This window comes from Haliotis rufescens, unplaced genomic scaffold (genome assembly GCF_023055435.1).
Source record: "Haliotis rufescens isolate VD_foot unplaced genomic scaffold, xgHalRufe1.0.p SCAF_2, whole genome shotgun sequence".
In the NCBI taxonomy this organism is placed as follows: domain Eukaryota; kingdom Metazoa; phylum Mollusca; class Gastropoda; order Lepetellida; family Haliotidae; genus Haliotis; species Haliotis rufescens.
Window position 1 is genome coordinate 71,072,721 of NW_025963890.1, and position 13,367 is coordinate 71,086,087.

At 43.5% G+C, this 13,367-nt stretch overlaps 1 protein-coding gene across 1 annotated transcript in view; it reads left to right on the plus strand.

The window, feature by feature from the left end:
* The window catches only part of LOC124133172 (allatostatin-A receptor-like), a 122,830-nt gene that overhangs the window by 101,742 nt on the left and 7,721 nt on the right, over positions 1–13,367 (plus strand). The window contains exons 5-6 of the mRNA XM_048400499.1: positions 5,500–5,702; positions 7,439–7,577. Coding sequence (XP_048256456.1) covers positions 5,500–5,702; positions 7,439–7,577 — 342 coding nt within the window. The remainder of the gene's footprint in view (positions 1–5,499; positions 5,703–7,438; positions 7,578–13,367) is intronic.

Here is a 13,367-nt window from a genome sequence, read left to right on the forward strand (position 1 = left end):
ACTCACTCACTCACTCACTCACTCACTCACTCACTCACTCACTCACTCACTCACTCACTCACTCACTCACTCACTCACTCACTCACTCACTCACTCACTCACTCACTCACTCACTCACTCACTCACTGTTATGGTCAATAGTAGAAAGTTAGAACATTTTAACCATCCCTCGTACCTGCACCTGCAAATGTACGATACATTCTGTACAGACTATTATACATGTCGACACGTGACGCCATGAGCCAGCGTTTGTTGAGACCAAGGCCGCTGACGACGTCTAATTCAGGTCTTTTTCTCGCCTGAGTGAGGAAATCAAAATGGCCGCTGATTGCATAAGTTCGTTAGGCGACAAAAGTTTATTTGTTGTCACTGATTTTCTCGAGCAAATTGACGGATCGTTGAGACACAACTGGTTTTTGTTGTTGAATCTGCAGCCTAATTCCGTTTAAATGCGTGCGTGCGTTAAGAAAGAGATTTTATTTTGCAACGCTGTCATCGTGATATTCTGCCTCTCTCCTTCCATGTGGTGAGGAAATTAATTTCATATCAGGAAACTGTTACATAAGGAATAACTTGATTCGATCTGACAATCAATGTTTCACTGCGGTTCGTTACTGACACGTGTATGGGAGTCACCAGTGTCACGTCCTTGTGCCACGAACGTGTGTCGCGTTGTTTGTGTCACATGTTGTGTCTCGCCCTTGTCACGTTGTTGTATCGAAGTGTTGTGTCTCCTTCTTGTGTCAAGTCCTTGCGCCACGAAGCTGTGTTACAGTGTTGAGTTGGGGCGGTCGGGTAGCCTAGTGGTTAAAGCGTTCGCTCCTCACGCCGAAGACCTGGGTTCGAATCTCGACATGGGTACAATGTGTAAAGCCCATTTCTTGTGTCCCCCGCCGTGATATAGCTGGAAAGCGGCGTAAAACCATACTCACTCACTCAATGTTGTGTCACCTACTTGTGTCAAGTCCTTGCGCCACGAAGTTGTGTCACGCCCTTGTCACGTTGTATATCACATTGTTGTGACCGAGTGTCGTTCCAATATGAAAATGGTTCTTTTATTACAATACTGTAACCATGTACGCGGTTTTGAAAAATTAATTGTGATGGTGAGTCTTTTGTCTTTTTCCTGGACGGGCATTTATTGTAAGCAGACTGTTGACTTATTCTATCTCTGCATTGGTGTCCAACGTAATAAAGCGATTCCTTGGAATCAAACAGACTTGTATAAACTGTGCGGATATATCCCATCTGGGGCCTCATACCTTCCAATAAATCAAACGTTGAACATGTAGGGTCGACAGGAACATTCTGTTGACTTTTTTCACCAAGGTATGCGAGAAGATGACGTCATTTCCGGTTTCCCTGTAGGCCTGTGGTGTGCTGATGAGATATGTAGCATTGAGAACACTCTCTCCGCACCTACTGCCAACAGTTCCTCTCTGAGATTGGTGCCATGTAAATGCATCAGTTCCAGGAAGTGCTGCCAGCGGGCGCCAAACCTGGTCCAACTTCCGATGTGATCTTCTCTGTGGGAAAGAAACGTGCATCACTTTGCACGATCGAAATCCTGTTTCCGCATTCAAATCCTCTCACGTTTTATCGCTATGTTTTTGTTGATGACTTAGACGTATCTATTAGAGTGCCGGAGTCTCTTCTATAAATATTATAATACATCGTCTGTGTGAATACACTATTGTTTCTGAGACAGGTGAGCATTTACACAAGCTTTTCACTGGCTCGTATTCATCGTATGATAACCTTGTAACCCTTTTGATACGGTTTATCGTTTAAACTGAGGTGAGGTGAAATTAGGTTTAACGTGTGTGTGTGGCTGCTTGTACTAGTTTGGACTAGTTCACTGAGATACCATGCCGCAGTTTAACATGAATACCCCACTTAGACACAGTATACTTACTGCGAGGCGACCAGTCCTTGTTTAGCTCCTAATGCCGAGCGCCAGACAGGGTAACAACAAGTACCATCTTTTAACGACTTTTGGTGTGACGCGGCCGGGAATAGGACCCCGGACCTTCCGCTCTCCGGGCGGACGCTCTACCATTAGACCACGGAGCCTGTCGTATCGCATAAGACTGAATTTCTCGAAACTGCAATCTAAACTGACGGGCAAAAGAAACTATACCAACATTGATTTGGTGTTGACAACATTATCAAATATATCAAAAAAATAAACTGTTGCGAGTTGGAAAGAAAATTTATCTGACAATGTTCTGATTCAAATTCCACAAAGGTGGCATTTACAGGAACTTCAATATCAGGTAAGGAATGACACAGGGGTAAACAAATCATCTGAAAGAAAACAGAAAACGCATTTTTTTCACAAATGCATTACTGTCAGTATCTTGTATGGCCTCCATTGCTCTGAATACAGGCTTGGACACGTCGCCGCACGGAGTTAACAAGATCCCTGATGACGTCATTGGGGATGGCTCGCCATTCTTCCAACAGTGCCTGAATCAACGTTTGACGACTTGACGGAGGGGGATTTCTTTCCCTTATTTGTCTGTCCAGATAGTCCCACAAGTGCTCAATGGGTGTTAAGTCAGGCGATCTTACTGGCCATTGCAAAAGGTTTACATTATTTGCAGTTAGGAAGTCTCTGGTGATCCTGGCGGTGTGGGGGCGAGCGTTGTCCTGTACGAAGATTACTCTGGGATTCTTCTTGGGGAAGGGAAGCACCACAGGACGCAATACATGGTCGATGTAGACTTGAGCATTTAAATTACGGTCAAAGACAACCAGGTCTGTTGTACGGTTCCTGCAAATCCCACCCCAGACCATGACGCTTCCACCACCGAATGGCACGGTCTCCTGAACACAACATTGGGCTGTTCTCTCTCCCCTCCGACGATACAAACGCACACGGCCATCAGCTCGATACAACTGGAACCTGCTCTAATCGGAGAATAGAATTCGTTGCCAGTTCCTGTTTTGCCACCGCTGTACCATTCTTGCCCAATGGAGGCGGTTACGTCGGTCACGACGGCTCAAGGTCATCCCGCGAAAGGGCCGGTAGGCCCGAATACCGTGTTGTCGAAGACGCCTGGCAACTGTCCTTCTGCTGACCACATGATGTAAGGCTGTGGCTGCCGATGACGTCACAGTGACGAAACGATTGCGTAGATGTAAGATGCGGAGGTACCGATCTTCATTGTACGACCTGTTTGTGTGAGTCGTGTCTGCAGCCTCGTTATCGTTGTTCTGGTGCAGTTGAAGATGCGAGCAACATGGGCATGGCGTGCTCCCAACTGCAACATCCCAATTGCTCTCTCTCGCTCTTGTGCGGTCAGTCTCGGCATGTCAGCTGTTGTGGTCGGTACGATTGTGGTGTAAAACATACAGATTGGCGGATTTTATGCCGTTCCGAGCCATTTTGTCGTGATGCACGTGCATCACATTTTGAATGAAAAAAGTTGGATAAACTCCATATTCGGGAAGAAGCAGGATTTTTAAAACTCAGTAATGATGAAGCTGCGTTCATGCGATTTTGTTTGACAATGAAAACTCCAGTTCAGTGCTGATGTGATATTTTTTAAATAAAAAATACTTTGGTATAGTTTCTTTTACCCGTCAGTTTATGTTTCACATTTACTGGGTATAGCTCCAACTACCTGCACAGATGCACATTGTGTGTTATCAGATTTGGGGGTCTTGTTGATTTTTCGATGCCTGGACATTTCGTTTGGAACCGTCAGGTTAAACGGAGATACAAAGGAAGAATGTTCCTCTCATCGAATACATAATAACACCCGCCAATCTGAAAGAAACAGTGTTTATCGTCATTGTAAATACGAAGCGTTTTAGATGATTTGCCTTTGCATTCTCTGCTCTATTTGTACGTAACGGTTGGTAAATTCACATCACATCACTCTGGAATAAAATTGCGTCATACTCCAGTGACGCTGTAGTACTACCGTTACCGCTGTCAACACTATCACCACTCTCGCACCTCTACTACCTCTAACACGGAAATAGTTACATGTTCTGTTGTAGTTACATTCTCTGACACAGAAATAGTCATATATTATGTTCTTCTGTAGTATATTTCTCTCCGACGAAAATATTCGTATGTTCTTCTGTAGTATATTTCTCTCCGACGAAAATATTCGTATGTTCTTCTGTAGTATAATTCTCTCCGACGAAAATATTCGTTTGTTCTTCTGTAGTATATTTCTCTCCGACGAAAATATTCGTATGTTCTTCTGTAGTATAATTCTCTCCGACGAAAATATTCATATGTTCTTCTGTAGAATATTTCTCTCCGACGAAAATATTCGTATGTTCTTCTGTAGTATAATTCTCTCCGACGGAAATATGCATATGTTCTTCTGTAGTATAATTCTCTATGGCTAAAATATTCGTATGTTCTTCTGTAGTATAATTCTCTCCGACGAAAATATTCGTATGTTCTTCTGTAGTATAATTCTCTCCGACGAAAATATGCATATGTTCTTCTGTAGTATAATTCATTACGGCGAAAATATTCGTATGGTCTTCTGTAGTATAATTCTCTCCGACGAAAATATTCGTATGTTCTTCTGTAGTATAATTCTCTCCGACGAAAATATTCGTATGTTCTTCTGTAGTATAATTCTCTCCGAAGAAAATATTCGTATGTTCTTCTGTAGTATATTTCTCTCAGACGGAAATATTCGTATGTTCAGTGTTCCCGTTTACTAGTAATTGCCAGTTTTTGTAAAGTTAGGCCTGGACCGGCCAAACATGTGATTGTCAGTCCCTGTTGTCCAGCAAATAAAGTACCTTCTTAATCTTTTTGTTGAACAAAACATCTGCTTATAATCCAATATGTATATTTTTCGAACGAAATCGCGACGCCTTTTATCATCAGGGTTTTCCGTTGTCTATTTGTAGTGAAAGGAAAAAATAGCTTTGCTTCAAGGTTATATATCTATTTGTAATGACTTAGTCTCGACCCAAAGTGAAACATTCCGAAAAAAGTTAAGATAGTGGCTGAACTGTGTGTGAATGACGTGTAGATTTAAATAAGTTACTTCAGAGATGACGTCACTGAAATTGGCAGCCATGAACACACACTGCATTCGACATCATGTTGAAAGTAGTAAAACCAGGTACATTTTCATACGCTTGTTTTATTTGTTAGTTGAGAAGGATAAAAAATGCCCCGATTAGGTTTCTAGGTTTGTCAGCACCATACCCGTGCTCGTGGGTTTCACCGAAGTGGGAAACGTCTAAGACCTGCATCACTTCGGGCATTCCTCCCGCATTAAGCTGACACGCCGTGATGTAACTGGAATACTGTTAAAAGCGGCGTTAAACACAACTCACTCACTGATAAAAATTGAGGGGCTGGTAATATTTAAAGTTGCAAATCCACCGAGACTGGCAGTTTCAAACGCCATCAGGAAGAGGGCTGTTCTGCTGTAAAGGATGGAACAGAGATGTAGTAATAGGTTTTGCTGTTGTGTAAGTCTCTCTGATGGAGGTACTTTTGTTTCCCAGATTCACAAAGAAGTTGGGGTCCGCCACAAGGCATACTGGTGCATCAAGGAATGGCACCCGCCCATGTTCAGCATCCTGTTTGAGATGTACATGTTCATCATGATGTTCTTCGTCCCCATCTGCTTCATGGTGGTCGCCTACTCCTTCATCTGTGTGGAGGTCTGGAAGGTGGCCGGCATGCGGGCGAGCATGAGGTCTGGAAGGTGAGTTGGGTGGAGGTCTGGAAGGTGAGTTGGGTGAAGGTCTGGAAGGTGGCCGGCATGAGGTCTGGGAGGTGAGTTGTGTGGAGGTCTGGAAGGATAGTTGTGTGGAGGTCTGGAAGGTGAGTTGTGTGGAGGTCTGGAAAGTGAGTTGTGTGGAGGTCTTGAAGGTGAGTTGTATGGAGGTCTTGAAGGTGAGTTGGGTGGAGGTCTGGAAAGTGAGTTGTGTGGAGGTCTGGAAGGTGAGTTGTGTGGAGGTCTGGAAGGTGAGTTGTGTGGAGATTTGGAAGGTGAGTTGTCGTCTGTGTAGAGGTCTGTAAGGTTAGTTGGTGTCTGCGTGAAGGTCTGGAAAGTGAGTTGGTGTTTGTGTGGAGGTCTGGAAGGTGAGTTGGTGTCTGTGTAGAGGTCTGTAAGGTTAGTTGGTGTCTGCGTGAAGGTCTGGAAGGTGTGTTGGTGTCTGTGTGGAGGTCTGGAAGGTGTGATGGTGTCTGTGTGGAGGTCTGCATGGTGAGTTGGTGTCTGTGTGGAGGTCTGGAATGTTGGTTTGTATCTGTGCGCAGAACTGGAAGGTGTGTTGGTGTCTGTGTGGAGGTCTGTAAGGTGTGTTGGTGTCTGTGTGGAGGTATGGAAGGTGTGTTGGTGACTGTGTGGAGGTCTGCATGGAGAGTTGGTGTCTGAGTGGAGATCTGGAATGTTAGTTTGTATCTGTGCGCAGAACTGGAAGGTGTGTTGGTGTCTGTGTGGAGGTCTGTAAGGTGTGTTGGTGTTTGTGTGGAGGTCTGGAAGGTGTGTTGGTGTCTGTGTGGAGGTCTGGAAGGTGTGATGGTGTCTGTGTGGAGGTCTGCATGGTGAGTTGGTGTCTGTGTGGAGGTCTGGAATGTTGGTTTGTATCTGTGCGCAGAACTGGAAGGTGTGTTGGTGTCTGTGTGGAGGTCTGTAAGGTGTGTTGGTGTCTGTGTGGAGGTATGGAAGGTGTGTTGGTGACTGTGTGGAGGTCTGCATGGAGAGTTGGTGTCTGAGTGGAGATCTGGAATGTTAGTTTGTATCTGTGCGCAGAACTGGAAGGTGTGTTGGTGTCTGTGTGGAGGTCTGGAAGGTGTGTTGGTGTCTGTGTGGAGGTCTGGAAAGTGAGCTGGTGTCTGTGTGGAGGTCTGGAAGGAGAATTGATGTCTGTGTGTGTGTGTGGAGGCCTGAGTGATATGGATGCATGTTGTAAAAGAAATCTAAACTCTTCACTCAGCTGCCACAATCACGTATAAAATAGTACTTGTTTAGTTGATCCCCTTATCTGTCTCAGTTGATAAGGCATATCAAGGATGCTCACTGTACTAGTCATATCTCTGTAGCCTGCCGTCACCTCTGATTTGTTTGTTTGTTGTTTAACGCCGCACTCAGCAATATTCAAGCTATAGGACGGCGGTCTGTAAATAATCGAGTCTGGACAAGACAATCCAGTGATTGATATAATGAGCATCGATCCACGCAATTGGGATACGATGACATGCATCAACCAATTCAGCGAACCTGACCAACCGATCTCGTTAGTCGCCTCTTACGACAAGCATAGTCGCCTTTTATGGCAAGCATGGGTTGCTGAAGATCTATTCTACCTCGGGTCATCACGTGTCTCAACACCCCTGAACATACATTGTCAAGTTACGAGTAAAACCTTTCCTTACATAGGACTAGTGACCCTGCTGTATTTCAGCGATCATCCTGACGCTTCTTTCCGCTTCTAGGGTCATCTCGTCGGCGCCATGTCAGTTCCGCAGCAATGGCGTCCGATGGGAGAACCATGACGCCACCACCCCGCTCACTAGCCACGGCATCCACAAACCAAAGAAGACATTCTCAGATGACAATGTGGTCAGAAAGCAGGTAGGACTATCACCATTACTCCATGTCAATTCCAATAATGTATTTGTTTTATTGAAAGAACATTGGCCCACAGTGTCCATGTCAATAGTGATCATTGTTTTACATGATTGTGTAGAACATTCTGTTCTGTTCAGCATTGCATGATGGACAGATATGGAATTCGTAGTTCGATAGTATCCGTTGTCTAGTAGATAGAACGTCTGCCGGAGAGCGGAAGGTCGGTGGTTCGATCCCCGATCACGTCATATCAAAAGATAATATATATAGGTATAAGATATAAATATAAATATTATAAATATTTAAATATTAATGGAATTGAAAGTCGCGTTGCAATGTAAACTTTCAAAACAGAAATGAATTAGGTATAATAGCTCAAGCAACACTGTTTTGAACGCATTGCATAAACGCAACGGTGTCTTCTCAGGCACATTTTGCACATGCAATATAACACGAATGAAAACTCGCGTGCATTTTTTGTCATCTTTGTCCGTTGTAAGCCACTGAAATTGAAAAACATAATCAGTTGAATCTGAGACTTCAGTCGGTTTAAGAAGCATCCCGAATCACCAAAATACAGATAGGAATAGCCATCGGCATGTTGCAAGCCGGATCAACGCCTGAACCACCATGGCCACCATCACAAGACTCAAAACTCGTCAACAACAGACACGCAGTGTCCAGGAGAGCAGCCGTTCCCGGTGGCCAAGGATAACAACTGCAGCTTAAGATCGACACATCCGGATGACACTTATCAGAATCCGACAGCTGCCAGTCTCCAAGGTCCACATGGTCCAGTGTCATCCAACACCATTCGTCATCCTCTGAGAGCAGCAGGGATCCAGTGTCGGCGCCCTTATTTTGGCCCAATACTTCTTACTCTTCGGCACCTCCAGCAACGTCTGCAGTGGGCCCAACAGCATCGACATTGGCGACGTAACAGTGGCGTCTCTCAGATACATCAAGATTCCACCTGTCAAACGCCGATGGGCGCATTGTATGGAGAGGAGGGAGAGACGTGGTGTGGGGAGGATTTAGATTTCATCAAAGGACGCCTGCACACGTCTTCCGTCAACGTGTGACAGCAATGGTCTATAGCGATAACGTTCTTCGACGTTGTGTTAGACCCCGTAGCTGATCCTCAACTATTCGTAGCTCGTCCTCAACTCCTAGTGTTCCAGGAGGACTTTTGCTGTTCAATACGTTCCTCTTTCTCTTATATCCTTTCTTTTATACCCTTTCTTTTCTTTCCATTCCTACTTGTACTATTTCGACTGAAAGTTTATGAAAACTATATTAAGTGGGTTCTTCAGACTCGAAAATAATGCAAATTATAATCAGGCGCCGTTCTAGTAGATTTATACTGGACATAAGTGGTATTGGTAAAACGCGATCACGTGATGGTCGCAATAACAGGATGATCACAGTGAGAAGTATTTTGATGGGGAGGTGAGGCTAGATGAAATTAGGTTTAACGTCGCGCCATAGATTATTGCGCTTAAATAACGACGTGCGTGCGTGCGTGCGTGCGTGCGTGTGGGTGTGTGTCTGTGGCTGCTTGTACCTGTCATGAATAATATCGCAACCCCCTCAGATACTATGCCGCTTTTTAACATGCATACTCAACCCAGACACAGTATACTGGCGCTGCCCAGTCCTTTTCTTATCCCCTTATAGCAGAGCGCCAGGCATGGTAACAACAAGCACAATCATTTAACGTTTTTGATATGATGCGGCCGGGGATCGAACCCCGACGTCCATCTGTCCGAACAGATTTTCTACCCACTACACCACGTAGTCGCTCCACTTGAAGAAAGAACCATCGACTTAGTGGCACCGTTCCCCGGCAACGTGAATGGTTGCTCTCCATATCGACCACGTGGTCAATGCAAGCAAATCTCTGCAAGTAAACGTGATATCATTTAGGAACTGACCATTTCATATTGTGGCGTGATGCGTTCGGGAGCCACGGACTTTGCGAAAACAATAATATGGTCCAATTTTTTTTAAAACGTTAGCCTCAGGTCGTAAGAAACTTTCTTCTCTCTGCGTCTTGTAACGGCAGTCATTTTCAAAGTAATGCTCATGGTATCGATTCTATTCAGTGTCGTTCTTTCAGCAACGATGGCTAATGATTGATAATAGAAATGGTTTTGCAGTAAAAATTAAATATAAATGGCTTGTTCATTTCATCAGGCAGGTGATGCAATAGAAAAACACGTCGATCTGGCTTTTTACACAGGGCTTGACGCTTCTCTGTTACAGCCGCTCTTTAAAAAAAATAACTTTTCCTGACTTTGCATTTGTTTCTGTGCACATTGATTATATCGAGCTGAGGGAACCTCGCATTTCACGCTTGTAGCTATAATCAGACGACAACTTCGATTCGCTGTAACCATCTCCTAAATTCACCATCCATGCAGACATTTGGGCATAAATACTGTGTCCACGTGACATTAACCGGAAGTTAATTACCCTGTTTGACACTGTACTTCGTGGCCATTAGGAACCAACCCGAAGTGGCGCCCTGGCCTCTTCATTAGGCTGGTCGCAAAGTACGACCGTGAAGTGATTGTGATGTCGGTAAATCGTTGTAGCCGATACACCGTTCATCTAGCGGAGGCCCTCATCTCTACAAATTGTCCTTTATCCTTCATTGAAAGGCTGAGTAAATAGCTCTAACTCCATTGAAGTTGTCAAGAGTGAGTTGGGTTTCACGCTGCTTTGAACAGTAGTCACGTCACATCACGGCGTATCAGCTTAATGTGGGAGGAAAGCCCGACGTGATGCGACCCCAGCTCTTTACCATTTTGGTGAAAGCCAAGAGAACAGTTATGGTGCTGACAAACCCCGAAATATAAACAACCAGGATTCGAACCTACAGTCATATGTTTCTGGTGTGCCCAAGGGACGCAACTCTGTACAGCGCATTGCGGCGCCTTAGGCGCCCCGGAAGTTGTCGTGAGATTGCCATAAATTTTTAATTGTTTTCCTAGCATCGGAGATGCCAGAGGAGTGGGCCAGTGAATTCTGTTAAACAAAAGGCACAAAACCCTTTCCATATCTATAAGAAATTTCTACTCAAAGCAGGGGAAGACGACTGCGACAATATCATATACATGTTTATGCTATGTTTATACCAGGATTTCGCGAAAAGGTGAGCGTATACTGCTCCACCGGTGGCATACGTCACAAACACATGCAAAGACAAGTCAATTGTTCTGACAAAACACGGCAACACATGGTACAGGTCAGATTAGGGAATTGCATCGGACATACTCATGGAAACTTTAGGGTAGTCATCGAACTACTATCCCAAGCCCTGCTTAATCCTGTCTGTCATTCAGCCCTATATGATAACGGCCTACATTACTTCACCCAGTCTGTCATTCAGCCCTATATGATAACGGCCTACATCACTTCACCCAGTCTGTCATTCAGCCCTATATGATAACGGCCTACATCACTTCACCCAGTCTGTCATTCAGCCCTATATGATAACGGCCTACAACACTTCACCCAGTCTGTCATTCAGCCCTATATGATAACGGCCTACATCACTTCACCCAGTCTGTCATTCAGCCCCATGTGATAACGGCCTACATTACTTCACCCAGTCTGTCATTCAGCCCTATATGAAAACGGCCTACAACACACCCAGTCTGTCATTCAGCCCTATATGATAACGGCCTACAACACTTCACCCAGTCTGTCATTAAGCCTTGTATGATAACGGCCTACAACACTTCACCCAGTCTGTCATTAAGCCCTATGTGAATACGGTCTACAACACTTCACCCAGTCTGTCATTAAGCCTTGTATGATAACGGCCTGCAACACTTCACCCAGTCTGTCATTAAGCCTTGTATGATAACGGCCTACAACACTTCACCCAGTCTGTCATTAAGCCTTGTATGATAACGGCCTACAACACTACACCCAGTCTGTCATTCAGCCCTATATGATAACGGCCTGCAACACTTCACCCAGTCTGTCATAAAACTGTTTGAAACGCCGTTGTGACACGCTGACACGCTATCAACTCATGGAACTTGACCAACTGATCAATTGTCTGCTCACACAACAAGTCTAGATTGTTGGGCTCTAATTCTAACCGGGAATGTAATGGCTAAAACGGTAGCCTAGTGTTCGCACTGCACACAGAATGCCATGGTTCGATTCCCATCGTGGGTACAATGTATGAAGCACATTTCTTGTGTGCCCGGCTTGATATTCTTGGAATATTGCTACGGGGTAAAATCAAATTCACTTTACAGTAATATACTGAACACCATCTAGCCTTCTACGAAGGGCATTTACCAGGAGAAAACTGATGCATAAAGAACAACATTCATTAGGTCCAAACAGGATATGTTTTAATCTGTTCAGCCCCAGACCTGCTTATATACATGATGACACTCTGTATACACCCAATGATGAATGACAACCTTATCGGTGACATCTTATCTGAAGTGTGGACAACGTTGTTAGTGTACCTCTCTGCAGGATGCTGTCAAAGTCTTTTTTCCGCAGTCATATATTAAAATCCTGACACGATAAAAGCAAGTATATTTCATTATGAAGTCAGGACCTAAATCTTTTTTTGAATCATCACGGCAATGCTGGATTGGTGGAATATATCCCCAAAATGCTACAAGAGGGGAATAGTAGAATATCTTTAAACGGTGTTGAAGCTATTTTGAAGCTATGGTATCAGTGAAAATAGGATCGATGACATCGTGTATAGAATGAAGTTATGGTCTATAATAGAATATTTTCATAAGAAATCTATGTCAAAAGCAGAGTCGATATTATAATTCCGACTTTATCACCAGCATGCGTTTATGAATCATTATCAAATAGTGATGATACCAGGTGCTCTCGAAAATGTGAACGTGTCCTGTCCCACCGGTGGCACCCGTCACAAACACATGCAAAGGCTGGTCACTTGTTCACCTGAAATAAAACACGCGAACTCATGGTACAAGTCATAATAATGAATTGCATCAGACATCATCTTTTGTCAATGATTGGAAATGTGCTCCACATGTCTACCACAAACAATTTGAAAACTTTACTGAGGCCTTGAATTTTGTAACCTTGATCAAAACAACTTCTGAACAAAAGTCGTATGACGCCCTTTGAGTTATGTACAGAAGGGGAACAAGAAACTGCACATCTGTTGTTGAAAATCATCACAATCATTGATTATGATATGACAAGACTGAATATTTTAAAATTTTAGGTTTTTCAAAATTGTTTGTGATGCAGCGAAATGTCCCTACTCGTGGATTTATTGATACATCATACAGTCGTATACAAATTAAATCTAAAATGTATTCTTTAAGTATTGAATGGCAACTAGACCTTGACCATATTTTTTTTCAAAATTGTTTGTGATCTGGTTCATTGATACATCATATGGTAATGTCCATACTCGTGGATTTATTGATACATCATACAGTCGAATACAAATTAAATCTAAAATGTACTCTTCAAGTATTGAATGGCAACTAGACCTTGACCATATTTTTTTTCAAAATTGTTTGTGATCTGGTTCAGCGAAATGTTCAAACATGTGTTGACAGACTACGTATGGATTAATAGATTCATTATACACTCAAATAAACACATACATCTAAAATGTACTCTTCAAGTATTGAATGACAACTTGACCAAAATCGTACATTTTTGTTATTGTTGAGAATAAGCTACTTTAAAATATCTATAAAACTCTATATTATATAATTTAAAATGATGATTTCACCATTGTCTGGTGTAAGAAAACCTGGC